Source organism: Streptopelia decaocto, assembly GCF_964273445.1.
Source record: "Streptopelia decaocto genome assembly, chromosome: 7".
NCBI lineage: Eukaryota > Metazoa > Chordata > Aves > Columbiformes > Columbidae > Streptopelia > Streptopelia decaocto.
This window is the reverse complement of record NC_138661.1, coordinates 9,678,544-9,705,777: the sequence shown is the minus strand read 5'-3', so window position 1 is coordinate 9,705,777 and position 27,234 is coordinate 9,678,544. Positions and strand designations below refer to the sequence as shown.

At 39.0% G+C, this 27,234-nt stretch overlaps 1 protein-coding gene across 1 annotated transcript; it reads left to right on the top strand.

Annotated features, from left to right (window-relative positions):
• The first annotated feature begins 318 nt into the window (after positions 1-318).
• ADSS1 (adenylosuccinate synthase 1) lies at positions 319-27,234 on the top strand. The gene is made up of 13 exons (XM_082058236.1): positions 319-555; positions 14,282-14,384; positions 15,598-15,660; positions 16,412-16,462; positions 16,797-16,863; positions 17,858-17,965; positions 18,311-18,392; positions 19,356-19,482; positions 20,790-20,944; positions 22,122-22,246; positions 24,185-24,282; positions 25,424-25,573; positions 27,010-27,234. Exons 1-13 carry the CDS (start codon positions 370-372, stop codon positions 27,060-27,062), a joined length of 1,368 nt encoding a protein of 455 aa, XP_081914362.1. The 5' UTR covers positions 319-369; the 3' UTR covers positions 27,063-27,234.

The following is a 27,234-nucleotide window of genomic DNA, read 5'->3' as shown; positions in this document are numbered from 1 at the left end:
GCATGACCCAGTCTGTCTGCCTGTCCGTCTGTGCCACAGGCCTGGCTGCCTCCGACAAGCGCGCCTGAGAGTGACACGGGCCCATGTCCCTCTGAGGCGCCCCTGTCACACGCGTGCTCCACAGTGCCACAGCCTCTGTGCCTCGGAGGTCGGTGCGTGCGTGTGTGCGGAGCTTGTGCGTGTGTGCGCACTTGTGCGCGGTACGGTGCGAGTGTTGCCGGGCGCGGCGGCCGGCGGGGCAGCCGGACCCTCACGTCAGCGCGCCGCGCGGGGCGGGCGGTGGCGGCGCCGTTAAAGGCCGGCGGCGCAGGCGGCGAGCGGAGATTGGGCTCGGCGCCGGCTCCAGTTCCAGCCACCCTCCCTCCCACCATGTCGGGCACCCGAGCGTCCAACGACCGCAGCAGCCACCCCGGCGGCGGCGGGGTCAAGCGGGCGCGCAGCGAGCCGGGCGGTAACAAAGTGACGGTGGTGCTGGGAGCGCAGTGGGGGGACGAAGGCAAAGGCAAGGTGGTCGACCTGCTGGCCACCGAGTCGGACATTGTGTGCCGGTGCCAGGTGGGTGCCGGGCCGGCTCTGCCCGCCGGTCCCCTGCCCTGCGTTTCGTGCTCTCCTCGGCCCCCGCTTTAACCCCCGCTCCCCTCAGCCCGGCGCCCTCCTTCCCTTGTGGGTCCCCTCTTTCTCTCCCGTGTTGCTCTCCCCTTTCTCCCCTCAAATCCCGTTTCCCTCCGCCTGCCCGCCTTTATCTTCTGCCGCTCCTGCGGGTTTTCTTCCTCCTCTCTCCGCTCGTTATCCCTTCACCCCGTCCCCTCTCCCGCAGCGAGGGGGGGGACGCGAATGTACCCCGGTGGGCATCCATGTACCCCCCCAAGGCCCCCCCAACTCTCCCCGGTTGCTCCTCGAAATGCCAGTCGGAAAGAAAAAGCCCTGAACTATAAATATAAATAGCTGACCCTTCACGATAAGCGACACAAGATCCCGAGGGGGCGGGCGGGCGGGGGGGGCCGGGGACCGGGACCGTCTGCCTGGGGCGGGGCGGGCGGGGCAGCGCTGCGGGGCCGCTGCCCGCGGGGAACCGGCTGCGCTCCGGGCGCTTCCCGGCGCTGGGTTCCGTGGAGAAGCAAAGCCCCGGGGCCTGGGGTGGGGTCGGCTGCTTGCAAGGCTGAACCGCTGCCTGGAAGGGAGCTGGTGGGGATCCCGGCTTGTTGGTTCGTCGGGAAAAGAAACGTGATGAAGCGGCTTGACGACCGGCTGCTAATAAACATCATGAGTTTTTCTAAGTTTTGCTGCAGGGACTTTTTGGATAGGGGGGTTGTGTTCTCTGCAAAACGCCTGGAAGTTTATTATAAGAAATATTTTAAAGTGGGGTGTGAGTAAAATGGAAAAAACAAGTTATGTAAAAATACAAGATTTAAACAGCTTGATGAAAACAGGGAACATTTTACATGTCTTTGTTTATATGTATTTTTGAATTGAATATAATGCAAGGATTCTTAAAACTGTTTGCCTAGTACAAACCAAATTAGACACAAAAGGGATCCCAAATAATAGCAATAGCTTTTAAAAGAACTGCTTTCAAACATTAATTATGAACATATTAGATGAACACAACAGAGAATCTGTTCAGTTGTCCTTGTAAACTATGTGACCACATTCATAAGTATTCAGCTTAGTTCAGCTCACTTGCTATGTACCATAAAATTTATTCTGCTTTAAAATGCATGATAGCTACTGAAAAGCTACAGATATCCTTGAATCTGAGATGATAAATCCAAGTATGTTTGTGTCATTAAGTATATTGTGTAAATAAATGTTGTCATGAGAGTTAAATATTTAGTAGACAGAGGAAGTATTTTCAATTGGAACATTAAACTCACAGGATCTTGAATCACCTTGGGGAGAAGTTTCCATGCAAAAGTTAGCTAATGAAATATATTTTATCAAGACTATAGTTACTTTTCCATCTTCTCCCTCCACCCCAATAAGCTGTTGCTAGGAATTTAAACACAGGTCTCATAACTGCTTTGAGAAAACAAGATTTAGCTTTTAGCTGAGGAGGAGCATTTAATGTAGGCCACAATCAGTACTTTCTCATGGGTTTACTGTTACTACTGCAAGAAATCATATTAGATCTTTTTAGACCCACTTCTGAGGGATGGCCTGAGGCCTTTTTCAAGATGGATTTTCTGTCCATCGCATGGCCCCAGGTGCAGGCTCAGAATACCCTTTGCAGGATACAGGACCCTGCGTGGGTGAGCGTGTCGGACGGGTTAGTGTGTTAACAACAGGCAAGATGGCTTTGATGGTTTAATATGGTGTCGGGCACATCTAGATCATCTTTCCATAGCCTGAGGGTGGATCTAGAATCGCTCTGGACTCTATTCAGAAAAGTGTTCACAGATACACACACACACACACACACACACACACACACTGTGTATATGAGACTACAATAAGATTGATAACTAATACACTGATTTAATGGTCTTCAGGATTAGAGTTTAGGGGAGAATATGAAACATTTGAAGGAGAAAATATGAATAATGATTTACTTCTGAGTAGTAAAAATTATTCAACTTAAGTGAGAAGTGGGGGGGGTTGTTAGTATTTAAGTGGGGGTTTTGTGCATCTGGTAACTTTGAGGATGCTTTTTTTAAAAATACGCCATCTTAGTAGTTTAATATTCTGTACTTTCAAAGCCAATCATGCAAGTAGGTAACAGTGTATGAAATGTTTCTGTTTGAAATGTTGATTTCTCTGAGTGAAAATGGTAGGTCATTAACTTACAGGTGTAATCAGTTTGAGGGGGAATTCATTAATGCTGTGTAATGCCATGAAAAAACTCAGTGTCTGCACCAGGATCTTGCTTGTGTTACATTCCTCCTAGAAACTAAGAAAAACTTTCTCAGTGTGATAGCACTTGAGTATTAGAACAGATAGCTTTGAAAAGAAATGCTGAATGGCTTGCTTCTTAGAGATTTTAGCCAAAATACCAGAAAAAGCTCCATCAGGAATTTTTTGTTGTTTAGATTGACAAGGTTATTTCCTGATGTCCTGCCCACTCCATTTTCTGAGACATTGATGGAAATGGTGTTCAACAGCTTGTTTTGGTCCTCAGTGACATGGAAGTAGGAAAAGCTAGAAAATGAATGTCAGAAAGGGGGATGTTTATGTCTTTTAAAACAACGTCTGAGCTACATTAATCCTCCATCATGGCAGGATACTCTTTGAGCTAATGTTTTAAAAAAGGTGTTGTTTGTTTATTTTCCCACCCTTTTGAATAGGAGTTTAAATCCTGGGCTGAATTGGAGTTTGAAGAGCTTTCTCGAAATAGTAGTTCCCTAATATTTCTATGAAAGGAAATAATTTTCATTAAATGTTTCTCAAGTATTTTTAGTGTGTTGATTTCATGAGAAACATCTGTGACAACTAGATTGCTACCGAGGAAACGAAGTAATATTTCCTGGGATACTGGAGAGAAAGGCAAGCAGGCAAATAAGTCCTTCACCGGCACAACGGAGGCTTCAAAATACATTAAATAAAGAAAACTGTGCATTAAAAACCCATATTATTTAATTTTCCTGAGCTTTCAGGATTTAATGTCACAGGAATTGAAAAATATCAGTTTGGTGATCATGTTGTTTCAGTCTTTCTCAGTACTTACACAGTCTAAGTCAAAACAAATTTGCTTAGTTTTTCACATTAGCAACACTGAAATATGTGACATAATTTAAATATGAAATCTTAGTTCACTTGAAGTAATTGATTTCATTTCACCCATATACTTGAAGCATTCTTCTTGAAATGGGATGTTTCAAGAAGGGTGAAAGATCTCTGGATAATCTCATAAATGATGCTTGAGCAAAACTTTTCACAGGCTGCTTTCATTAAAATACCAGATACACAGGCACACATACTCATATAAACAACCAGAAAACCCATTTCTGAATAGATTAATAACAACAGGCAGTTTAGGGCTGTTAAGGAACCGAGCAGGTTTATCTAAGTTTGGGTTATTGATGGAGAACATCAAGAACATTTTTCGTCTAAGTTGCTCTTTCAGCAAGCAAAGGCATTCAGAAGCAGAGCGATAGAGGCTGATATTTTTCTTATTGTGGCCTCCTGGGGCATAGAACTGTCCCATTATGCTGTGCAATGCTTAATCTCTGGTATGTTTTTACAGAAGGATACAATCAAAGAGTTCCTCTGCAAATGTTTCATTTTGATTGGTTTTTTTTGTTTTGTTTTGTTTTTTGAAGAACAGGGTTTGTGCATTTGTGTAAAGCTTCTAGCTGAGAGAACATCAGACATAAAGAAGGAAGTTGACATTTTTCCCAGCCTCTTACCCTGTTCTCATAGAACAAGAAGTCCTAATGTAAGCTTAAGTAATACGGATGCATGTACTGAAGAAGAGAAGTTTGGCATTGTTCAAAATGTGCCTTCAGATTGTGATTTCTTCAGTGGCTGCTCCCAATCCAGTTGTCTGTTTTGCACTTCACCTCACACGTTCTTGTACAGTTACCTTAAAAGCTCTGGTTTGCAGTTGGTTTTGCCTACCTGTGTTTACTTAGATTATTTCCACAGATGTGGTTCAGGGCATGACCCAACAGTCAGCTGTCACAGATGCCGGGGCGATGCACCTCCAAAGGCACCACTTAAACTAGATCTATTCCCAAAGAGTTGTATGTAGCACTGCTGGAGTAAGTTCAGAGTTATTTGAGGACAGCTGGTGGTCACACAGTTCTAGCAGAGACTATGCAAGATACACTTGTAATAATAATTTTTCATTGAGTGTATGTACTGTGCAGTTCTGCATGAGTGCAAATGGAAAAGCAAATAGCATGCATTGGCATAAATGGCAGGAGAAGTACCGTGCGTCTTTGCTGATAATGTTTAATTACTGCTGAGATATTTGCTCTTTTATAATACAAGTGTGTGCCAAGAGCGTCTAGGAATTCCTGTAGAAATGGAGATTAAACAATTCTGCCTTTTCTGGTCAAGTTTTCTTGTGCAATAAATTGTTTTTCAAAAAGATATCCAAAAGCATTGGAGGGAAATGACGTTAAACAATTTGATTAAAAGTTTGAAGGAGAGGAAAGAGAAAAGATTTCTAAAAGCTCAGTGTGAAAGATATGGAAAATGTTGCTAGTAAACTAGTAGAGCCCCTGTGATAATAATCATTACCTGCAGTGGGTTTGATCTCAGTTACTGAATAGATTGGTAAAACAGTTGGAGCAGAAATTAATATCTTTCCTTCACTTCGTACTGAAACCGGTGACAATGATTCAGCAGCAGGGACTAGTCCAAGACAGTTTTTAAGATTTCTTTCAAGCCTTCATTTGGCACTGCTGTTGTAGTGCTGCCCATGCCAGTGCTGGATGTGTCAGACCTGTGACACTTCTGGCATCTGGAAGCCTGGAAACAATCTGCCTGATGTTACCAGCATTCCCTTCAAGAGCTGGTGTTGAAGAAACAACACCAAATTGTAAGAATGTGGTTGCAATAAGAAGAGCTGTTATTAGGTTTCTTTAGCTTCTCGTATTAATGTGCTTTTATTTTTCACTAAGTATGCGGTCACTTTTAAAAACGTTTCCTCTATCCAAGTCAGTATGCTTTCAGGTTAAGAGCTGCTTTGGTTTTAGAGAGGGATCATCTGATCTTTTCAGACAGATAGACAAAAATTATTGTTGAAGAAAACCTGAGGAAGTTGAAAAAGGTGCCAGAAAAACTTGCTGTTAATGGTTGAGTAGTTCACAGTTATTTGGGCTGAAGAGATTTAACCAAGTTATACCCCAAGGGTGTTGAGTCTCTAGTTTTCTTGATGTAGTGGGTGTTAACAAATAAGATTGAGAGGGCCTAACCAGCAGGAAAAGCTTAGCAATGGTTGGTTTGAGATACCATTGCAATATGACAGTACAATCTAAGAAGGGGTAAGGGACATGCCCAACAATCACCATACAAATAATTGTTGTGTATTATTGGCAGTTGCCTTATTTCCTTGTTCTAGTGTTTTCATGAATTCAAAGTAAATACCATATATATATATATATATATATATATATTAGAAGTAGTACTTTGAAGAATGCAAAGGAATATACCGTGGGCAAGTGATTGGAAAATAAAGACCAAACGTGGCAGAACTGCCAGAGAACAAGGTTTTTTTCAGTGGTTTAGGTGCAAGACAGGATGTTTCCTCTGTTCCCCTGTTGTGCTGCTGACGTGGCTGGGCAAAGCAGCCACATGTTGTTGTGACTGTCCCTATTGATCATGGGCTGCTGGAACTGTTTGCAATGGGGATTAAATTAGGGCAGTTTTATGTGATGACTGCATGGAGTTACAGGGGCTCGTTGCCTACTGTTTTTCTCTGTGTGTATGTATTGTGTTATTCTCATTTCAGTGAGACCTAACCCTGATATTCAGTATAATTTCTCCCTACAGGATAAAGTATCATGTAAAGACTTTAATCTCCTAATGATTTAGTGCTTGATGATTTTCAGTGCAGAGATTGATGACCTTGGAGTCACGAGTGTGCAGTGACTGCAGGACTGTGGGTTTTGATTTCTATAATGTTTGGGAAGGTTGATAATCCCAGTTGCACGCACATGTACATTCATACAGGCATATTACTTTCTAAGTAAGGTTTGTAAGATTCCATGCAGAAAAGAAACTAGCTTATATTTTGCTGCTTAACAGAAGAGAGGATTCTTTAAGTGTGGGCATTGGTTTCCTTAGCTACAATAAAGAATTGCACCCTTTCAAAATTGAAACTTTTTGTTGCAATTTCTAACTTGTTGGATATTTTATCAAAATTTTACTTTCCATTTTGCTTATACAATACTTACATGCTGCACAGTATCATTTGAGGCTTTAGAACAACTTGGTGACATTGCTATTTTAAACTAGCCTCTCCTCTGGGCATCAGCGAGATCATCTCAGGAGCACCAGGATTATAAATACTGTATGAGAAGGTCAGGTTTAAAGTTTCCAAATCTCCATAAGAAAGCAAGCTTAATTTTCAATCCCCTGTAATAAAGCCTGATAAATTTATTATCCTGTACAAGCATCAAAAGAAAGCAACTGAAAATTAAGCTGAAATGACATCTGTTCTGTTTCATTCCTGTTGTAACTCACTAGCTGTTGATACTTGTTTACAGATATAAGAAAAGTTATGTTCATATCCTTGGATCATATTACTTCCTACAGGGACATGACTGTATCTCTTCAGAAGAGAGGGCTGAAGATGAGCAGACATGTCTAGGTTTTTCACGTTTGATTTCCTTTCTTTTAGGATCCTGCTAACGTTAGTCGGCATGCTTTTTCCACTATAGCATTTTTCTATCATTTTACCTTGAATTTGTTATTTTCATCTTCTGCTGGAGTAGTGTGGTGTTTTTGCAGTGGTCTGTTGTAGCAGATTGTTTTTACATGGTTTGACAAAACTTTAAATTCTGTTTGAGAGAAGATAACTGGAGTTTATAACTGTCTAGTTTGCCTACGCTGATTGCTATTTAAACCTGAGTTGAATTAGACCTGTCTTTTCCAGTTGCGTTTTTCAGATACTTAGGAAGACCAAGGTATGAATATAATTTAGGGCCACTTTTTCTTTGCAATAAAGGAAAAATACTACATTATTACTGCAAAATACGATATAAGCTTCAGTCTTGGATATTTGCACTATAGTTATTTTATATATTTATTTTAAAGGTCAAAAGTTTTGCTCAGTTCGTCTCTCAATTGTTTGTGTCTATAATAATACTATAATTAGCTCCTTAGGCTTTAGGTCTCCTTCTGTGGGAATTAAGGAGTTTTTTAAGAGATCACTATTTGAATGGGGAAAGCGGGATCCTGTGATTTTTGTTCATTCTATGAGGCAGTGAGAAGAGGTACAGCAGGAACACACTTGAGCAGATGCAGGAATTGGACACAGCAGTTCTGTGCGGAGTTGTTCTTACTCAAAACTGTTATTGCAAACGTATTCTTTGGGAAGAAGAGCAAGCCAAGCTAGGTTTGGCTGATGATAACTCGTGTCAGGAGATAAATACTTGCAACTCACTCCAGCTCCTTGTCACCACCATAGCTTTAAAAATCACCCCTCAGTCAGTCGTTCTGGTCTAAGTGTACTTCTGATTATTCTCTTTGCAATGGCTTGGGTTAAATAAAAACATAAAAGTTGTGATCCACTCCCTGGAACCGAGTTGGGGTGAGTTGGGTTGCTATCAGGTAACAGTTTCACTGGAAAAATTAGCAAGAAAAAACTTGCAGTAAAGGAAACTATAACAAACACCAAAGGCAGCACCTCCCAACCAGAATGTACAGCACTCCCAGTCATCTGACAAAAGCTTTCACACACAGGTGACTTTGTGCCGTTGTGTCCAAAGGTCTGAGCGTTCAAAGCATTTAATGCATTCCATTTATGTGTGTGTTGGATTTTTTTTAAAGCCAATGATGTTCTAAATTCATTTGCAATGGTGTAAATTAAGAGAAAGAAAATTGCTCCATCCAGGTAAGAAAAGTGAAGTATTTTGTAGTCTGTTTCATAGTATGATGAGAGGTTTTTGGCCTGCAGATGCAGTTGAATTTCAGAAAATGTTTTGCTTCGTCGGTGGATGGAATTTGTAGAGCTGAGACACTTAGAATGAAAAGAGGTGAACAGGAATCATAGCATTTGTTTTCAGATGTGGTCTTCCCAAACTGCTGGTTTGTAGCTGTTATTACAATTCCTAGATTATAAATTCTTAGATTATAATGCCAGACAGGGTCATCTTGTAATCTTGTCTGAGTACCAAGGACACAGTATTCCAGTAGCAGTTGCACCATGGCCGAGAGGAGAGGTAATACAATCTCCTCCTACTTGATATTCCCATTTATACATGCAAGGCTTGTATTAGGCATATCAGCTGGTACTGAAGCTGTGTTCAAAAACCTCCACATGCTTCCTAGCATAGACACCTCCCATCCAAAGTCTGACCTGTCCTTTTGTTTCTAATTTATTTATTCTAGACCTGCTTGTGAAAAATCATACATTCACTGTTTATACCAATTGGCCAAGGAGCTCAGACTGCTGCATGCTGCTGGTACACCGCCCAAATAATAGTTGATTTATTTTTTCCTCATTGCATTGATTAACATTGCTAACAAGAAGAGGGTGAGAACTGATCCCTGTGTGGCACATCAGAGACATACCTGTTGTGTGTTCATCTTCTAGTTCTAGTTTAAAACTATCATCAGGTTCTAAGGCATTTCATATGTGCTCTGCTGATTTTTAGATCAATCTGGTTTGTTAATCATGTTGTTTTGGGGCATTGTGGGGAGCACTGAGCAGATGAAGGATGTGCTAACCAGCAGAAACCAGAGTATCTGGAAATGTTCCTCCCACATGTGCAGAATGCAGCATCCTGCACTGCCTGGCTGGCAAGAGCAGGCAGAAACACCTCTGAGCATCAGGACACGCTTCGTTCCTATTCAAACATGTTTCATAGGGTTCCTGCTGCAGGTACTGAACAGCTTCACTGCTGCTCTGAATAGAAATTGTGCTTCTACCGTGGGATGTTTCAACTGCACAGAATTGATGGTTTTAAAAAAATCAGCCTTGAAATGGCTGAGCACTTTGGAAGGTGGATTTGCTTCTTCATCTTTTGTCTAAGTTCTACTAACAAGATAAAGACCATGTGTTATCCTCTACCAGCCTCTTCATAATAATTATTAATTCCCTGAAAGGTAGTATTTATACAAGCATACAGTTGCTAACACTGGTAAAATGGAATAGCTTCTCAATTTAGTTTATTGATGGCAGTGCTCACGTTCACATGCTCTAGAACAGTAATCAAAGTACATCACTTCAGTGGAAGAATCCAGTATCACAAATATGTCAGCACATGAAAAGCTTTGAAAAGTATTTTCTTTTTAAACAATGGACTTGAAAAAAAATTTGGATGTTTTATGAGGCAGCGTAAATTCCTTTAGGTCCTTCTGGTACTGGGACAGCATGCAACTTAACACTTCGATTATTAGAAGTCTGAAAATATAGATTAAAATCTTTCAAGAAAAAAATCCCATTTTTGTGTCCAATATAAGCATTCTTTGAAAGTAATTGGGGGAAAAAAAAAAAACAAAAAACAAAAAAAACCTCTAGAAACAAAAAACCTCACCATATAGGATAACTCTGCTCTGAAAATAGTGCCTAGTATGTGTTTCCGGCTGTTTAACTCTTGAAAATGTCATGTTGCAACTATTTCCATTAACTAACTAACTTGTTTTCCAACCTGGAATGACAGGCATCTTAGCTTGTTGAATTTAAACCATGTTGCTCATGGTCTGCTGGATTTTAGAAGAGAGGTATAGCTTGCAGTGCTACAGGTAATAAAGCATGCCTTAGGCAAAATATATTGAAATTATACATATTGAATGCTGTTATAGAGTCTCAACTTCTAGCACTTTCAAAGATAATCAAAATTGATTTGTTAGGCAATGTAGGTACTTCCAAGAGACTGAATACTAATTTTCCACTGCAGACTATTAATGATGTAAGTGGAAGTTATTTTTTCCTAGGTGCCTGATTTACATGTGGGGAACTTTAACATCCACCAAATACTGTTAGAAACAAGCATTTTTCCGCTCTTTATCTTTAACATAACTGATACAGAGATTGGCAGCTGTGTCTGCACACTCAAAAAGAATTTTCTGTGTTCTCTAGAGATGAGTTTCCTAAATGATATTTAAGTCTTTTTATTACTGTGCTAATCATGTTGTCTTTGGCATGCTTAATACTTTCTAGTTCTCAAGTCACACTTCATTGCTGCAGTTTGCTGTAACTGATAGCCCCAAACACCTGTACCTGGTAGTTTTCCTGCATTTTCTACGGTTTTAATGGAGTCACTTGAGATTAAAGTGGCTTTACAGAAGGCACACAAGTGCTGCTCAACGTGTTGGAATCACTGCAGGTCTCAGATTGAACTGGATGCTGATGTTCAAGGTGCTGCAGCCATCCCAGTTACACTCTTAGCCTTTCAGAGCTTCAGGAGCTCACCTAAGGGTTCCTTCTTGGGAACAGAACTTCCCATTCTGGAGGAGTTTAGTGGGAATGGCCAGGCTTTCCAGATTTTGCAAGTGAATGCTAGTTATTTCTGGTCATACTATCATTTTGCAATACAGATGATGCCAAAGTGGCATCATTCATTAATCAGTAAGAACATAACTCTTGTCAGAGAAGTTTTTGAAGAACCACAAAAGAAGGCAGGTATGGTCTCTGAAGACCTAGGAAACTGCAAATGATGAGAAACAAAATTCATGTGAGATCAGTGATATATAGCAGAGATTCTGTGGGCTGGATCTGGATATTAAATGGAAGCTCATTATGCAGGGCCAAGCAGAGAGACCAAAGATTTCTTGGTCTAAGTAGAAGCATCCTGAGGGTCCAGAGAATACTGTCACCAGGTATGTTAGTGCTCAACATCACTTTAATGAAATACCATTTGAGGGAAAAGGAGGGCTCTTACATGCCTGTGGTGTACAGGGTATTTCTCTGCACCCTCAATTGTGTGATCTCCAGATTAAGCCCACACAAGCTTTTATACTTGATTAGCAAAATAAATGGTTCATATAGACCCTATATGGACTCTTAGAACTCAAGTAAAATTAGAAAAGGAGTAGATATCTTTAATATCTGGGCTATTTCACTGCCAGTATGCTGTTATTAATAGAATATCTATGAAACTGAACATGAGAAATTACTGAGATGACCAGATAGTAAATTGGAAGTATCTCATTGGACCAGCAGTATGTTTTGCAAGTTAGATCTTGTGCGATGGGCAATTTAGTGCTCTGCTACCACTTCAATTGTATTTGTAAAAATGTAGTTAACTGAGCCGGAAAAATATACTTGGAAGACGCTTGTTTAGGAAATGCAGACCAACGTGAGCAGAGTACAAAAACAGTTCCAGAGCTGTCAACACTAGCTTTAGATTTAGAAAAGTGCTGGTTTAGAAGGTTTGTCACTGGATTCTTGGTTTATATTGTCTAGACAGAGGGACTGAAAGTGGATTCAGATATTTTGACAATTAAAGGATGTATTGTATTTGCTGATGTTTCTGCACTTCAGCATTTTCTTCTATGTATGCCAGCTTTCACAGCTGATTGACTAAATCCCTTTTTAAGCATTTGCTAAAGAGAAAAACAGCATTTGTCTGGGTATCAGTAGTTCGGGAAAAATTCCAAAACCATAAACTATCTTTCATAAAAATTCTCATATTGGTATATCCCACCTTCTAAAATTTTGGATACCAGAAAACACTTCTGACTATAATTTGGGAGTGCTCTTATCTCAGATTGTGAGTCCTAAAGCCTGGTTTCATTTGTTCATGTTGATTAAGAAAAGTGGAATGTCACTATGGTATTAGTGACAACAAATACTTTTGAAGGAGCCTGGTTCCCCATTTTCTAATGAAATCTGAAAGTTGTTGTTTGTAGTAGAGATTAAATCAGTGTTAAAATATGAAATTCATTCTCTTAACGTTTGTCTTGCCGTTGCCTACGGGCAAGCAGGAAAGCAAAGCTGATTGTCTCAGAAATTATTAGTCTCTTTCTTAAGCCTGAGACCACTATAGTAAAATAAACTAGTGTTTCAACCAGTGCAATCCATCCAGTCTCAGACCTCTTAAATATCATGAAAGGAGTCTTCTGCATGATTTATTAGCCTGCTAGGTAGTTCAGTACCTTTAACTAGATCCGGGTTTCTACAACTGGCTTATTGTGTCTGGGAGGCAAGCTAAATACCCAGGGATGGTCCTGTTTTCTTCAGGATTGTCTGGACAAGTAATAACTCTGCATTATCAAGACACTTGGGAGTCCTTCATAGCCCAAGGATGAGCCATCCAGCAGTTCGCTAAATCAAATGAAATTTGTGTGTGCTCCAGTTTTTCTGTTACAACTCCTACTCGGCTCTCCCTTACCAGGTTATGTGTTTAAACTTCATTGTTGAATTCACGTCTCCAAAAATGTGAGAATTACTATTGTTATATTTAAAGGCATTATTTTTAATGTTTTTCTTCATCCCACTGCTTAAAAAAAGCTTAGATTTTTTTTTTATATATATCCTGTAGCTTTTATTTTCTTAATGTTGCGTTTCAGCATGTATTCCCACTTTGAAAGAAATTCCAGTTGCCGTTTTCCTGTATATTACATGCAAACATATAGGCAAATGAGTAAATGAAACTCTGGAAAGGCCTGTGTTATATTATTAATTTTTATAAATGACTGTCCTTTCTCAGAGTCTTCATACAACATCTCCACTCATTCAGCCAACGTTCTTCATTATTTGCAAATTATCAGTGACAAGTCTCAGTTCGCCTTCCAGCAGATGCCCTCATTCAAGATACTTCTATGTCATTCAGACCTCATATGAAATCCGCAAAGATTTATAATTCTTTTGGAAAATGGCAGGCCTGTAGCACCGTATCAGACAAGTAGTCAAGCAAAAGAGTTAAATCATGGCAGAACAGCAACAAACATTAAGCCTGTTAAGAAAACTGGACCTTTAATTTTTAAAACTCTTTAGTGTTTCTGTTGAAATCAACTCATAATCTTGATTTACCTCTTCCCAAGTTTGTGTGTTGTCTCATCACTCTCTTTTAAAGCTGTTTGCAAAAAAATCAGTTTCTTGAGGAAAATACCAGCCCCCATTCTCAGGTCTGGTAGATGGTCGGATAAGGTTTGAGTAGTAGCAGACTCCATAAAATGGTGGTGGTCTTAAGTGGGGAGGTCATGCCTTGACAGGGAGATTCTGTGAAGCCGCAAAGACCAGACATGCTCCCAACTCCGTACAGACCTTCCATCTGGTACCACTAGAGAAGCAGGGACTGGTTGTGGGTGGGCAGGCGGGAGGAGCTTCTGTTCAAGGGGAAATATTGGGCATTGTAGGCTTAAGCCTGAAGAAATAGCCATGCACAGATGATGCTCAAAAGGATGGGCTTGTGTAGGTATGTCAGAGGTGGGACTCCATGGGTGGCACTTCAGTCCAGTTTTGTTCCCAGAGGTCTTCAGTTCTCTTCAGTCTTCTGCCAGGACTCCTCCGTTTATTCTTGCGCTGCCCCAGTTCTGCCTTGACTCCGTGGTATCTTTCTGCCCCTTTTACAAGCTTACAGCAGCTCAAGAAACTATAAGGTGGAGAAAGCAATGACCTAAGACGCGAATGTGTAAATAAAAAAAGATGATCTTGGCAAATCATCTGCTGAGGATTGAGATTGGTGGTATAAGGCCGTTAATCTTGTGGTGTTTCTTTCCATTGCAGGGTGGAAATAATGCAGGCCATACCGTGGTTGTCGATGGGAAAGAATATGATTTTCACCTATTTCCTAGTGGCATCATTAATCCAAAGGCAATTTCATTTATTGGTAAGATAATTTTGGAACTTATTCAATAAAACAGCATTATGTGGTGGGTAGCTGCAACCATATTTTATAGCAGCAAGCAAATTAAAACATATAAGTGACTGTGTTGGATTTGCTTTAGGTTCAGCTGATTGACTTTTATTTCATTGCTGCTTTAACATAAGAGTTATTCTGCTTTCAGTGTCAGTTTAGTTTCTGCCACTAGAAAACTGAAAGCAAGACCCCACTCTTTCTATCATGTTTTCAGGTTATCATCCAGTCTTCTTTTTGTTCATATTACCAGCTCTTTCAGGTGATGTTATATTTCACTCTAAAGATATTCAGTGCAGATGGCATCATAAAAAGCATGCATTCCTTACTGAACATTAAGCTCATTTTAGTGATAGGCACGTTTAAGCCTTTTATTTGTCTGAAATTATTATTCTTTCTGACATAAAAAAATGTAAGTTTTAGTGAGCCGTGGATTTTCAGTTTTGTTCCATTTGATAATTTCTGAATGGATTATTGAAATACATGAAACACATATTTTTTCTCTCTCTGCTAAACATGGTGTATTGTCTTGCTTTCCAGTTTACTCCCTTGTCAGTTAAAGACTGTAACTTAAGTTATCCTAAATTTAGGCTGAGACAGACTCTTGCAGATATTTCTGATGTTCCCAAGAAGGAAGCAGCAGCTGTTTCCAGCCCACTACATCACTAATCCTCCACAATTCTATATTGTAGCTCAAAAGCAAGGTGAAGGCATTGCTGTTGTGTTACACCATAGTTTGAGCTGAGTTTAAAACAAATACATGAATATTGCAGAAAACTTCAATACTGTCGCACAGGCTTGTCAGTGTTGTAAGGCCACACACTTCTTTATGCTTTTACCAGCAGAGAACTGAGGCTGAAGTCATGGTGCAAAGTCCGTGACAGACCAAGACAAGAATCCACCTGCCTCTGAGACAAGCAAGCTCTGTTTTTTCTGATTTGAGCAGGCTCAAAATCAGCTCTGGCAGGGGGACTGGACTAGATGATCTTTCGAGGTCCCTTCCAATCCATGACATTCTGTGATTCTGTGATTTATCCCAAAAGTTCTCAAGGTCACTTAATGAGAAACGTGGCCAACTTAGACTTATTTTTTAAGTAAAATTTCAGACCAAGTGTTTTCATGCCTTACTTCCTACGAATGAGTGTTTAATTTCTTGCTTTAAAATAAATCATTTATGTTCCCAAAGGTAATGGAGTCGTTATACATTTACCAGGCCTGTTTGAAGAAGCTGAAAAGAATGAAAAGAAAGGTTTGTATTGAGTAATTTTTAACCTTTCTTTATGGTGCCAGCCAGGTTGAGGGTTTGTTTAAGCCTTTATTTCTGACCATAAATACTCAGTGCAATGACATTCTGGATTTTTAAATAATGAGAAAAACAGTATTTAAAATGTTGAATAGTGTTGTAGTCTTCAGACAGATTTTTCTAAAGGCATTTTTTTCATGGGTTTTCAGGAAGTTTTATGGCATTTGATACCATGTTAGAAAATAAAATCCTAAAATGTGTGGCAAAGCTCCCTTTGACCTCAAACTGAGATGGATTAACCAGAGTTTCTGTGTTCCCTTTTCTGTGCCCAAGTATGAACTCTGCTTTGACACAGATGGTCTTCTAAGGTCCCTTACATCTTGAATTGTTTTATGATTCTATGTGTATAAATTCTCTATTTTATGAGGCACAAATGAAGTTTGTGATTTACCGTATAATGTTACACAAAAATCGTTCCTTAAAATAAGAATTGTGTGTAAGCCACAGCATTTTGGCATTAAGAAGTGCTGAATGTCTTTGTCCATACCAAAATGAAAAAGGAAAAAATGAGAAAAGTTTGTAAACAAAAGCATTGCTGATATTTGCTGTTCACATATATTTTATCCATTTTTTCTACAATCTTCTTAACAAAAAGTTCTATAAACTAGAAGACAGATACAGGAAAACTAAAAGCAAATCTAAAAGTTTGACCAATCAGCACAGCTGAAATTGTACTTTTCCTTATGTCTTCTGGCAGGTTTAAAAGATTGGGAGAAAAGACTGATTATATCAGATAGAGCACATATAGGTAAGTGATGATTAGGGGAAAAATCTCACAAATGATTGCTTAGCTCGTGGTGCTGAACTACATTATTACTCCACAGAGCAGTCCTGTATTTGATCTAATACGGTTTCTTTATGTTGTGTGTCTGAAACATAATAATGGAATTTGGATTGCTGAAGAGTGATGTTTCACATGTTTCACAATGTTTAAGGAATAACTTGCTCTGTTTTCACATGACGAGGCCTGTGCACTATCAGTGGTAACAAAGACACTTTGTCATGACATTAGAGATGTCTGTGATTTAAAGAATATTTTTTCCTTTGTTCTCCCACTATGTCCATTTGATTTTCCGTTGCAGTGTTTGACTTTCACCAGGCAGTAGATGGGCTCCAGGAAGTGCAACGCCAAGCACAAGAAGGAAAAAAGTAAATATCTTTAGCACCTTCATTTAATTAACAATTAAGCTAATTTGAAAAAATGATGTAATTTTGGGAAACAGAAATGCAATGTACCTCTAAAGAGCTTTGATGTTACTAATTCTGTGGCTCTGTTCTGCTCCTGCTTACATTAGTGAACCAACTCTGAGGTATTACTGAGAAGGCAGGGTATGAATTCATGCATATTTCCGTTTTCCAGTTCTGTGAAACATATAGAGACATTTTAAAATTCCTACCAAATCCTCAAAATTAGTTTCCATTACAATGATGTTTCTAATCCAGTTTGATATCAGACTAGTGATTCTCTTTTGAGTCAGGTCTGAAGAGTTGGCATGATTGGGTTCCACACTTGTAGTCGTTTATTGTTTATTCACTTACACTTCATGGGGATAGTAGTTTCTGTTTTAATCTTGTACTTTAGTACAGTATGTAACTATTCGTACTTCATTATTCTGGTTTCTTGAAAGAACAAAGGTTTATATGAACACTGCTTTTCTCTGTTAGTTTTTGAACCCATTGAACAATTTCAGCCGAACCTACCATACAAATAGAGATCTCAGAGTTACTGTATTTCTAAAATACTCATGGAAATAGGCATGCAGGTAGGGAAATAGCTTCAATTTTTTTTATTCTCATCAAAGTAAAGGCTGCAGCAACAATTCATAGGGACAGGTGGTATGAATAATGCCGAAGCCATAGGAAAGCAGTTTGATCACTCACAGAACTGGTTGTCATTTACAACCAGACAGTGCTACAACTCAAGGCTCAATGCTTTACTGCATAGCATGCATATCAGCAACATTTATGCAAATCCACTGAAGCATGAAAGTTGTTGTATATTTATTATTATAGAACTCTAGTCTTTGTTTAGTCTCAGCTCTTGTACCCAGTAAATGGTATATTGAAGAGCATTAACAAAATTACCTACAATAAAACCTATTTTCATATATTTATACATGTTTGCGGGGTTTCTTTTTAAAAGTATTGGCACAACAAAGAAGGGGATTGGACCAACATATTCTTCCAAAGCTGCACGAACAGGCCTTCGAATTTGTGACCTCCTTTCTGACTTTGATGAATTTTCTTCAAGGTACAACTATTTTCATTTCTAAATATTATGTGAAAGAGTGATACATTTTGGCTGCCAGATGTGCTTTTAAGGAGATGTTTTTAAATATGTGTCTGAATTTTGTATATAAGTTGTCTAGAAGGAGAAGAAAACTGGAAAGAACGTGTGTGTTTCTTTCCTGTACTTCAGAGTTTCTCATCATTTAGAATGTAATTTTGTAACCTGGGAAACGCACTGGCTGAGTTCTGGGTGTTTTCTCCCTACAGCTCTTAGTATATACTGTGTATAATATAACCTGAGTTCTTGCCAAAGGTTCTATGAAGCTCAAAGAGTGTTCTTCATAGATATGACTTCAATATTTTACAGATTTAAAAATCTGGCACAACAATACAAGTCAATGTTTCCCTCATTGGAAATAGATATAGAAGGGCAATTGAAAAAGCTAAAGGTAAGGATTTAACACTTTTAATACTTATTCAGTTTCAGGGAAAGTATAGAAGAATAATATTCGTTTTAATTAAAGTAAAAATGAAGTTTACCAGAACTGCTACTTATTAACCCAGTTAATTAGTTTAAATGAAAAATGCATATCTTTGTTATTATAAAACCTTTTCAGAAGCATTAGCTGTGCCTTTTAATAGAATGTTCTCTTATTGTGGCCATTAAAATCAATTTTGTTTATGATGAATTTCTTCTCTAATATTTTGCTTTTTTGACATAAACTAACGGTTGTGTTAGTAGCCAAGAGAACACAGGGTGACACTCACAGTTAGCTGTCTCCAGCCCTGACTGATCCAGTCTGTCTGAGAGACTTCCAGGCTTGCTGAAGAATTGTTTGTGAAAGCTGCGTTTCAAGGTCCTGGTATTACAAGAATAATGTCTTTTTATAAATAAATGCAGAAGAGCCACTGCTAAAACATTGTCTTTCATGAATATGTAAGAAAAGCGGATGCTCCTCCCTTTCTCAAGTTTTGTCACTTGTTCAGAGCAGACACCCTTCCTCTAAAAACATTTTTTAATATTTGTGAGTAGTGAGATATATATTCTTTTTTTTAAATTTTGGAGCTCCCTCTGTTTCTAAGTCCCACTCTCCCATGTGTCTAGACTACAGAAACACTATATAGAGACTGTAGCAACAGAATGAGGTAGGTATGCAGCATTTCTGTGAACAGAAATGGTACAGAAATTACAGCATTCTAATACCATAACAAATAATGTTTTTTTTAATGTGAGTAGTTCAATACATAGATTTGTTTCCAATAGAATACAAGTTAATGGTTGTGTTTTTCAGGTAAAACACAGTTATTAAGGATGACGTGTTAAGCCTATCTGTATGTTTCAAAAGTGAACACAGTGTTCCCCACTTCCAGCTGTTGTCAGGGGAGCCTCACATTTCTACTCAAATTTGCAGGGATATGCTGAAAAAATAAGACCCATGGTTCGTGATGGAGTGTATTTTATGTATGAAGCTCTTCATGGCTCCCCGAAGAAGATTCTTGTTGAAGGAGCCAATGCAGCATTACTTGATATTGACTTTGGTAAGTTAAATTCAAAACTCAATTTAACTCCTAAGAGAGAGTTTTATTTTGATTTGTGTTTATTATCAGCTTTGCAAACAGCAGGAAAATAGAGGAACAAAATAGCCTTTAATAGGAACAGATCTCCCAAACGTAAAACGCAGTAAACCAGAGATTGTATCATTAACAGGATTAAGTGCTTAGCGTTTAAATATTGATTCTTTTTTTTTTTTTTTACTGAAGCTTATTCCAGTGGAGTTAAAATTTCACTCCAGATATTCTTGTCTTTATTACTTCTAAATGTGTGTGCTCATTGCTGTACATTCCAGGCAGCCATTGCAGGGCTGCTGTGATAATTCCTCTGCAGGGGAGGGAGGATTAAGCTGATGCAGATAACCTGTAAGTCCAAACCTCCTCAGCTGACCTCTGCTCTCTTACCAAAAGTCTAACCACTGAGGTCTCCATGAAGATGAAATGAAGAACTGGAGAGATGCTCCAATCCAGAGTCACAGTGTAGAGACCATGAATAACTTCTTAAGACTTGAAAAATGTGCTGCAGATACTCAGAGCTGCTCATGTGGAGCACTGGGAATATCAGACTGTGACCTTTACACCAGGCTGTCCATGGACACTGCAGAAATACTTTCTGGGATACACAGGATAGTGGAAAAAGCATTACAGAGCAGCAGCATCCTGTAATACAGGGGTGTCAAACTCATTTTCACTGGAGGCCAGATCAGTAGTTACAGTTATACAGTCCTAAAATTACATTTGCCCCTTGAAGGCAACCATGAGGCTGATGTGGCCCCTGGTGAAAATGAGTTTGACACCCCCGCTGTAATAGATCCAGTGCCTGTTGTGAGTCAGATTGCCATTCTTCTAAATTTCCCCCTTGTGGGCAATCCTCAGTGAAAGTTGCAAAGGATGAAGGCAGAAGAGCTCACGTGTTGGAACAGATTGCAGATACTTGATACCTCTAAGTATAAGTAGTATGTTTTCTTATTTGTCTTGCTCACTAATAATATGCTTATAGAAATTGCTAGGATATCAGCTATTTGAGTGGAAAAAAAATCCTTCATTTTGGGTGGATTTCTGTGGAGCTTTAGAAATCTAAATACATATTATTCAATTCAGGAGGAAGCAATTTGGGGAAAAACAGCTTAATTTGTTCTCTTAAAAGTAAAATGAGGATGTGTAGTAGGAAGAATTTACCCTGCTCTTTGGCTGCTATTTCAGTTTAGTTGAAAATCTCCTTTCAGCTCATAAAGGAAAACTGGTCTTTGTTGTCTTGCTGAAACAGGGTTGTGCTGTTGTGTTTTTTCTGGCAGGCACGTATCCTTTCGTGACTTCGTCAAACTGCACCATAGGTGGTGTGTGCACCGGGCTTGGTGTTCCTCCCCAGCACGTCGGTGATGTGTATGGTGTGGTGAAGGCTTATACTACTCGGGTGGGAATTGGAGCCTTCCCTACTGAGCAGATTAATGTAGGTTTTATGTTACAAAATGTGATATCTACAGTTGCCAAAAAATAAGGTCAATAGAATGGGGTAAGGGTATACAAACAATAAATAAGCACCACAGTAAGACACTTACGGAAAGCATAGAACTACATTAGAAACTTCACGTATTTTTCTTCAGAGGAGAGAAGCAGAGTGTGATGATGTTGTCATATGACAGTGACCACAGTTCTGTTGTAATGAATGATGTGAAAACAGATTTCATCATTTTATGTAATATGGTAGGTGCATTTCAGTGGCAAGAGTTTGTTGTAGACTGGAACAGTAAGTGCAGGAAAGTTTAAATTACAAGATACAACTTCTGTGCTTAACAGCCTGTGTTCCGTGTCACTTATAGAATAAATGTGGTGTGTATGTCAGCCAGTCATGCACAAATTGATCAATAAAAAGAAGGGGAAAGATTTTGATTCTTTTAAACTGTCTATTGTATTTTCATTATCAAGAAACTAGAAAGCTCAGGGTATTGATTGAGCTGTGCACACAGCAATCTCCAGGTCAGTGATCTGAATCTAATTTCAGGTTTTAGTCACTAAAATCCATTCTCTAATGGCTCAAATAGATCGGTGATGTCCTTTAGTTTTATGAATCATGAGTGTAAAGTTTTTCTCCTTCTTTTTTAACACATTATAAACACTGCCAGAAGGGAAGAGTCGGCAGTCTTATATGGTGGGAGAACCTTGGAGCCCTGCGCAATGTCAAGGAGTCTGACCAAGACATTGCACAAGCACTGATCTTGTCCCAAGCGTTTACAGTCTTACCCCCCTGCCAAAAAAAAATAGATGCCAGAAGAGTAGATGAAGAAAGTAAACACAAACAAAATTGTAAACTGGGCTGAATTTTCAAGGAAATCTTCCTATCAGATGAAGAGGGAAGAAAAGTGTCTTCTTGGAACATGAAATAGTCATATTAAATAAGTATTTTGGAAATGCTAGTGATTGAAATACAAAAATCTTGTGTACAAGGGACTTAATTCTTCACCTTAGACCCCTCCTAATAAAACTTAATTATTCTTTTTCTTCCTAAAAAAAAAATCTTGGAATTGAAGAACTATATTTGTCTTGCTATTTGTCTATATTTGTGTAGATTTCGTTTTCCTGCTATTTTTCAGTGAAATACCATCAGCATTCTTTTTGCCTTCTTTTAGGAAATCGGAGATCTTTTACAGTCCCGTGGCCACGAATGGGGAGTAACTACAGGCAGAAAGAGACGCTGTGGCTGGTTAGATCTTGTCATTTTGAAATATGCTCATATGATCAACGGATTCACTGCGTAAGCATCACAGATTTTGCGCTACATTTGGAAGTGATAATTTTGTGCTTCGCAGAATAAATATGTAGGTAACATTAATATAAGTCCAGTAAAGTGTTACATTTTAAGCAATAAAATAATTCACGATGGGCAACTGAGAAGTGTCGTAATGCTAATAATAATCTAATCTATCCTTTGACTTTTTTTTCAAATCAAGTGATTTGATTACATCAGATGGCCAATGTAGATTGGGTTAATATATCAGTTTTCTAATAGCTTGCTCTAGTGTTCTTGATCCAGTGCTTTCATACTGTCTTATGTGATGATCTAAAACCCGCTGGTTTTGAGCTTTGGTTGAGTCTGGTAGATCATACTTGTAAGCCCAGATCTACATCATTTGGGACCACTACCTCTCTAAGTGAAATAAGTGGGATGACACCAAGTTACAGCAACTGGCTCAGCTCTCGTTCCAGTCCTGACAGGTTCATTTATTTACAAAGATGTAGCCTAATATTGTATTATAAATGCTGCTTTTAATGGGCTGAGTTTTATTTTCATTGGAACAGAGTAACTTACTTGGTTGATAAATTATTTTATAATTAAAAATATGTATTAAATTGACATTTTAATGGAAAGTGGCTGTTTAAAGGAACTGTTCAAGAGCGTAATGCCATCAAGCTAGCTTATGTCTAGTCCTAAAATGCTAGTAGCTATGACAAGCCATTAACTCGTAACTAATTACTAATGTGTATTTTCAGCAAAAGTTGCGAAAGTTTCATTACAGTTTTGTTCATATAAAGTGTGGACTCATTAATGCATTCAGGCAAACTTGTTCAGATATGCAAACACATGACCCTGGGCATTTCAATATCTTATAAACTGACTTAACATAATATTGTTTATGCTTCTAATGTTACGAAGGAACCATGATCTTTGTTCATTAATTTATCAGAAGGGTTTTAAAATATTTTTTAACTTGGATTGATATTTTGCTTTAACTTACACAGCTCTAGTTCGTGTGGAAATAGTATTAGGAAGGCACTATGTTTCCTTCCATTTCAGTTCTATACAATTACTGCACTTCTATCAACAAAACGATGTCATCTCTAGTAACTATGATGGTTAATACACAAAAACTTCAAAAGAGTTGAAGAACTGGCTCTGTGCTGCTTCTTTCCCAATAGGTCTTTTCATTTAATCATTGTGTTCATCGTATACTTACTGAGCACATACAGCATGGGCTGTTATGCACGCACCTGTCTAAATCTTTAGCTACTCTTCTTTTATCAAGCAATGTCTGGCATATTGTTTTTAAAGAATCTGACTAGTTTTAAAATGCGGTTTGATTATGATCAGTGAATAATATGGTGTCCAGGTTCTGTTTTTGTGTTCCAGTGTGTTCATTCACAAGATGAAAAAGGTTCATTAAAATGACAGCCCTGGTAGCACAGCCCAGGCACTGAAAGTTGTGCTGGGATCCTTCCTGCTGGACTGTATCTGTGATTTTAGTAGCCAGGTTATGCTTGTGAAGTTTTTTATTTAAGTTGTAATTTAGTAAATAAGTCTGTCTTATAGTTGTTGTTAATTAGTAAGAGTAACAGAAATAATCACTAAATGTGATGTAAAGTGACGTCATACACACCTAAACCAAGTCCTGTAAGTGCCACCTTACATACTCAGTTTGCATTTTAATGTGCTGAACTGAACACCGCGCACCCGTATGAGCAGCCAAGCATTTAGAACTAAATGTGTCTTAGTAACTCAGTCACGTGTTCATCCGAGAGGCATGAATTCAATTAACAATGCTCATTATTTGATATATTTGTGTATTTCTGCTTGCTGGGTTGTCTGAGCTGAATTTGTGAATACAAAACTAGAAGGGGGAAAAACAAACAGTTAGAAAGTATTAAAGAGGAGAGTCACCATGTGTGTAATTCTAAACAATGTTTTTCTGTACAGTTTGGCATTGACAAAACTGGATATTCTCGATGTCCTTGATGAAATTAAAATTGGTGTTGCTTACAAATTGGGTGGAAAAAGAATTCCATATTTTCCAGGTATGTCACTAAATATTTCTCTCTTTCCTGCCTGTTTTGTCATATCTGTTGGGCAAGTCTGCTTTTTAAAATCAGGCTTGATTTCTTTTTCACCAGACCTTCTGTAGATACTTGCAGGACTGTAGTGTCAATACAAACACTACTGTATCAGTACATTAGCATTTTCCATTCACCTTGTACCTCTATGTACAATCACAATAAGTTCAAAGCAAATCAAATCGTGTTATGGCCTCTCTATCTTGTCCCATTAGATTTGGGTGGGTTTTTCTGGCAATGCCAGGGATATGAAAATCAGTAAGAGTCAAGTCAGTGACTGTGTATCATTAGCAATAGTCTTTAATGAAGTAAAAATGAAAGCAGTGCTCAAGCTGTGCAAAAATGAGATGGATACGAGCAGAATAAAACTGCTTATGGGTTACCATCATGTAACTATAATTAACAGCAACATCGTTGTGGTTAATCATATTGAAAGGCAATATATATTTTTATTAATGTTAAAACTTTTAAGAAGTAGTGATATGTAATTTTCTTACATTAATTATGTTTTCAAGCTCTCTGTAACAGTCTGCGCCAGGTGAGGGGTTTGTTCTGTTGAGATGTAGGGTTCTGGAGGCGTGGGGAGGGCGGGCAGCAGCCGCTTTCCCACCACAGATGGTATAATAGCTCCTGGCCGTGGGGACAGTGAGAATTCAGTGGGGAAAAGCTTGCAGACATTTAAGTTTTTAGCAAGCCCAATTTAGCCCTGTTCTGTAAAGATAAAAATATTTGAGATAGTAGTGCCTTGTCTACAGGAGGACTTCTATTTTATTATGTGCAAATCTTAAACAAAAAGTGGAACTACTGCAGGCTCCAGTTTGTTTCCTCAAAAATACTGTAGTCTTCTGGCAACATACAAGAGCATCCTACAGTTGTTAGAAGAGGAAACTGGATTCCTGGATCCTCTTGAATCAGAGTTACCTTCTGAAGTAACAGAACTTAATCCAAATAAAGAATGAATGAATACCCCAACCAGTAGGAATACTGTTTTTTCTTATCACGTTATAAATGTTGGCAAAATACTTTGTTGGTCAAGAACCATAAGTGTGTTCTTCCAAGGTGGAGCAGCTAAAATGAACTGTGATTAAAAATTGTTCTCCCACAGCTAATCAGGAGATCCTACAGAAGGTGGAAGTAGAGTATGAAACAATGCCTGGGTGGAAAACTGACACAACCGGTGCACGAAAATGGGAGGACCTGCCACCCAAGGCCCAGAATTACATCCGATGCGTGGAGAACCATGTTGGAGTGCCAGGTAAATCTTTCTGTAAACGTACACGTGAGGATGCCACAGCTATGGATGAGTGCTCAGTTCATCAGTCAGGGAGTGCCTTGGTTTGGGTAGGTGGCAGCGGAGGCAGCTGTGGTTGGGCTGGTGATGGTACATGACAGCTTGCTGAGAAGCAGCAGAGGCCGGTGTTCTGTGGGCAGCTCCACAGCATTTCAGAGGGGCCCAAGCTGCTGCTGACAAGGATTTAACCAGAGGAAGGGTAAAATGTGTATTGTTCTTGGCAAGCTGCTGCCTTTTGTCAGTGAAAGCTTTGGGATCTCTGCACCATGCTTCAGTGCATCATTAGTCTAATGTCCTCCCTTTGTTGATCTCTTCCTTTCACTTCCTGCCCTGCATTGCTGTTTGAACATGGACTTTTCTTTTTTTCCTTTTTTCTCGCTTTCATACTTCTCCATATAAGGAGATGTGTTGCACAAGGAATATAAGATTGTTTAGCCCAATTCTGCCACTTTGGAAAAATGAGAATCTTAACACAGTCAATCTCCAAAGGTTAAACCATCCATTTATTATTTTTTTTCCAAACCTAATTGCTAGAGCTCTAGAGGTGCCAAGATAATAGGTACGATGTGAATGGTGGAGTTTGGAAGGGAATTTCCACAGTAGCAAACTTAGAAAGCTAGCGTGTGTGCTTTTGTTTTCCGTAAAGCACCTCAAATGTCACATTTGGGGAGCGTGAGCTGATTGCAACTGTGGCAAGTCCGGTATTGTTCAGGGATTAGGAAGCCTCTGACAGCAGAACCTGAAACTCGGTGGCCTGTGTGTGGTCATGGACACATATGTGAGTGATGGGATATGTAAATGAAGCTCTCCTTATTTTCTTTCTGAAGTTCTCAGTGTGAAGGGAAGGTGCCTTGGTGGGTCTGGCTAAAAGAGCCCTGTCTACACTCATTCTTATAGTATACTTGGGCAATAAAAATTGTAGTGGAACAATTAGGTATTTGGGGTGGCTGCTTACACTGGATAATGTTTTTAATTGCAACCTTACATTTAACAATATCATAGCATGTGTGCATCACTGTCCCTGGGGTCCTCATCAAGAAAAGTTCACTGTCTGGCAGAACTCCTGCTTCCTCTGGACAGGGATTGAGCTAGATCCCTGTCACACAAGATGGTGACAGCTAAACCTTCAGCACATGTGCTTGACCTTCTGTTAGGCCTTCCATCTGCAGTGCTTCGTGTTTGTGGTGTAATTATTTCATGCTTTCAAACTTCTGTATATTTCACTTCTAGTCTGGTAATGCAGCAGGACTAAAGTTTTTGACAATAAAACTTCCTAGCATTGTGTTTCAGCCAGTTCCTAGTGAAGCATAATAAGATAAAGAATTATTCCAGTTCATTGTTTGTAATGTTTACTCTCAGTAATTGATCTCATGGATGTGTTTGTTTTTTTTCCTCCCTAGTTAAGTGGGTTGGAGTTGGAAAATCAAGAGAGTCAATGATCCAGCTGTTTTAAACAAAAGAAGAACTTCAGCGATGAGAAGCACAGTATAGCATTCATCTGTTCCTTACTGCTTCTTCTTTAAATGGAGATGCTATTTAAAACCATGTTCTCCTAGGAATGGAATAGAAACAAAACATGTATTCTGTATTTATCTTTAAGTTCTTAATAAATTCAGTGTCAAACA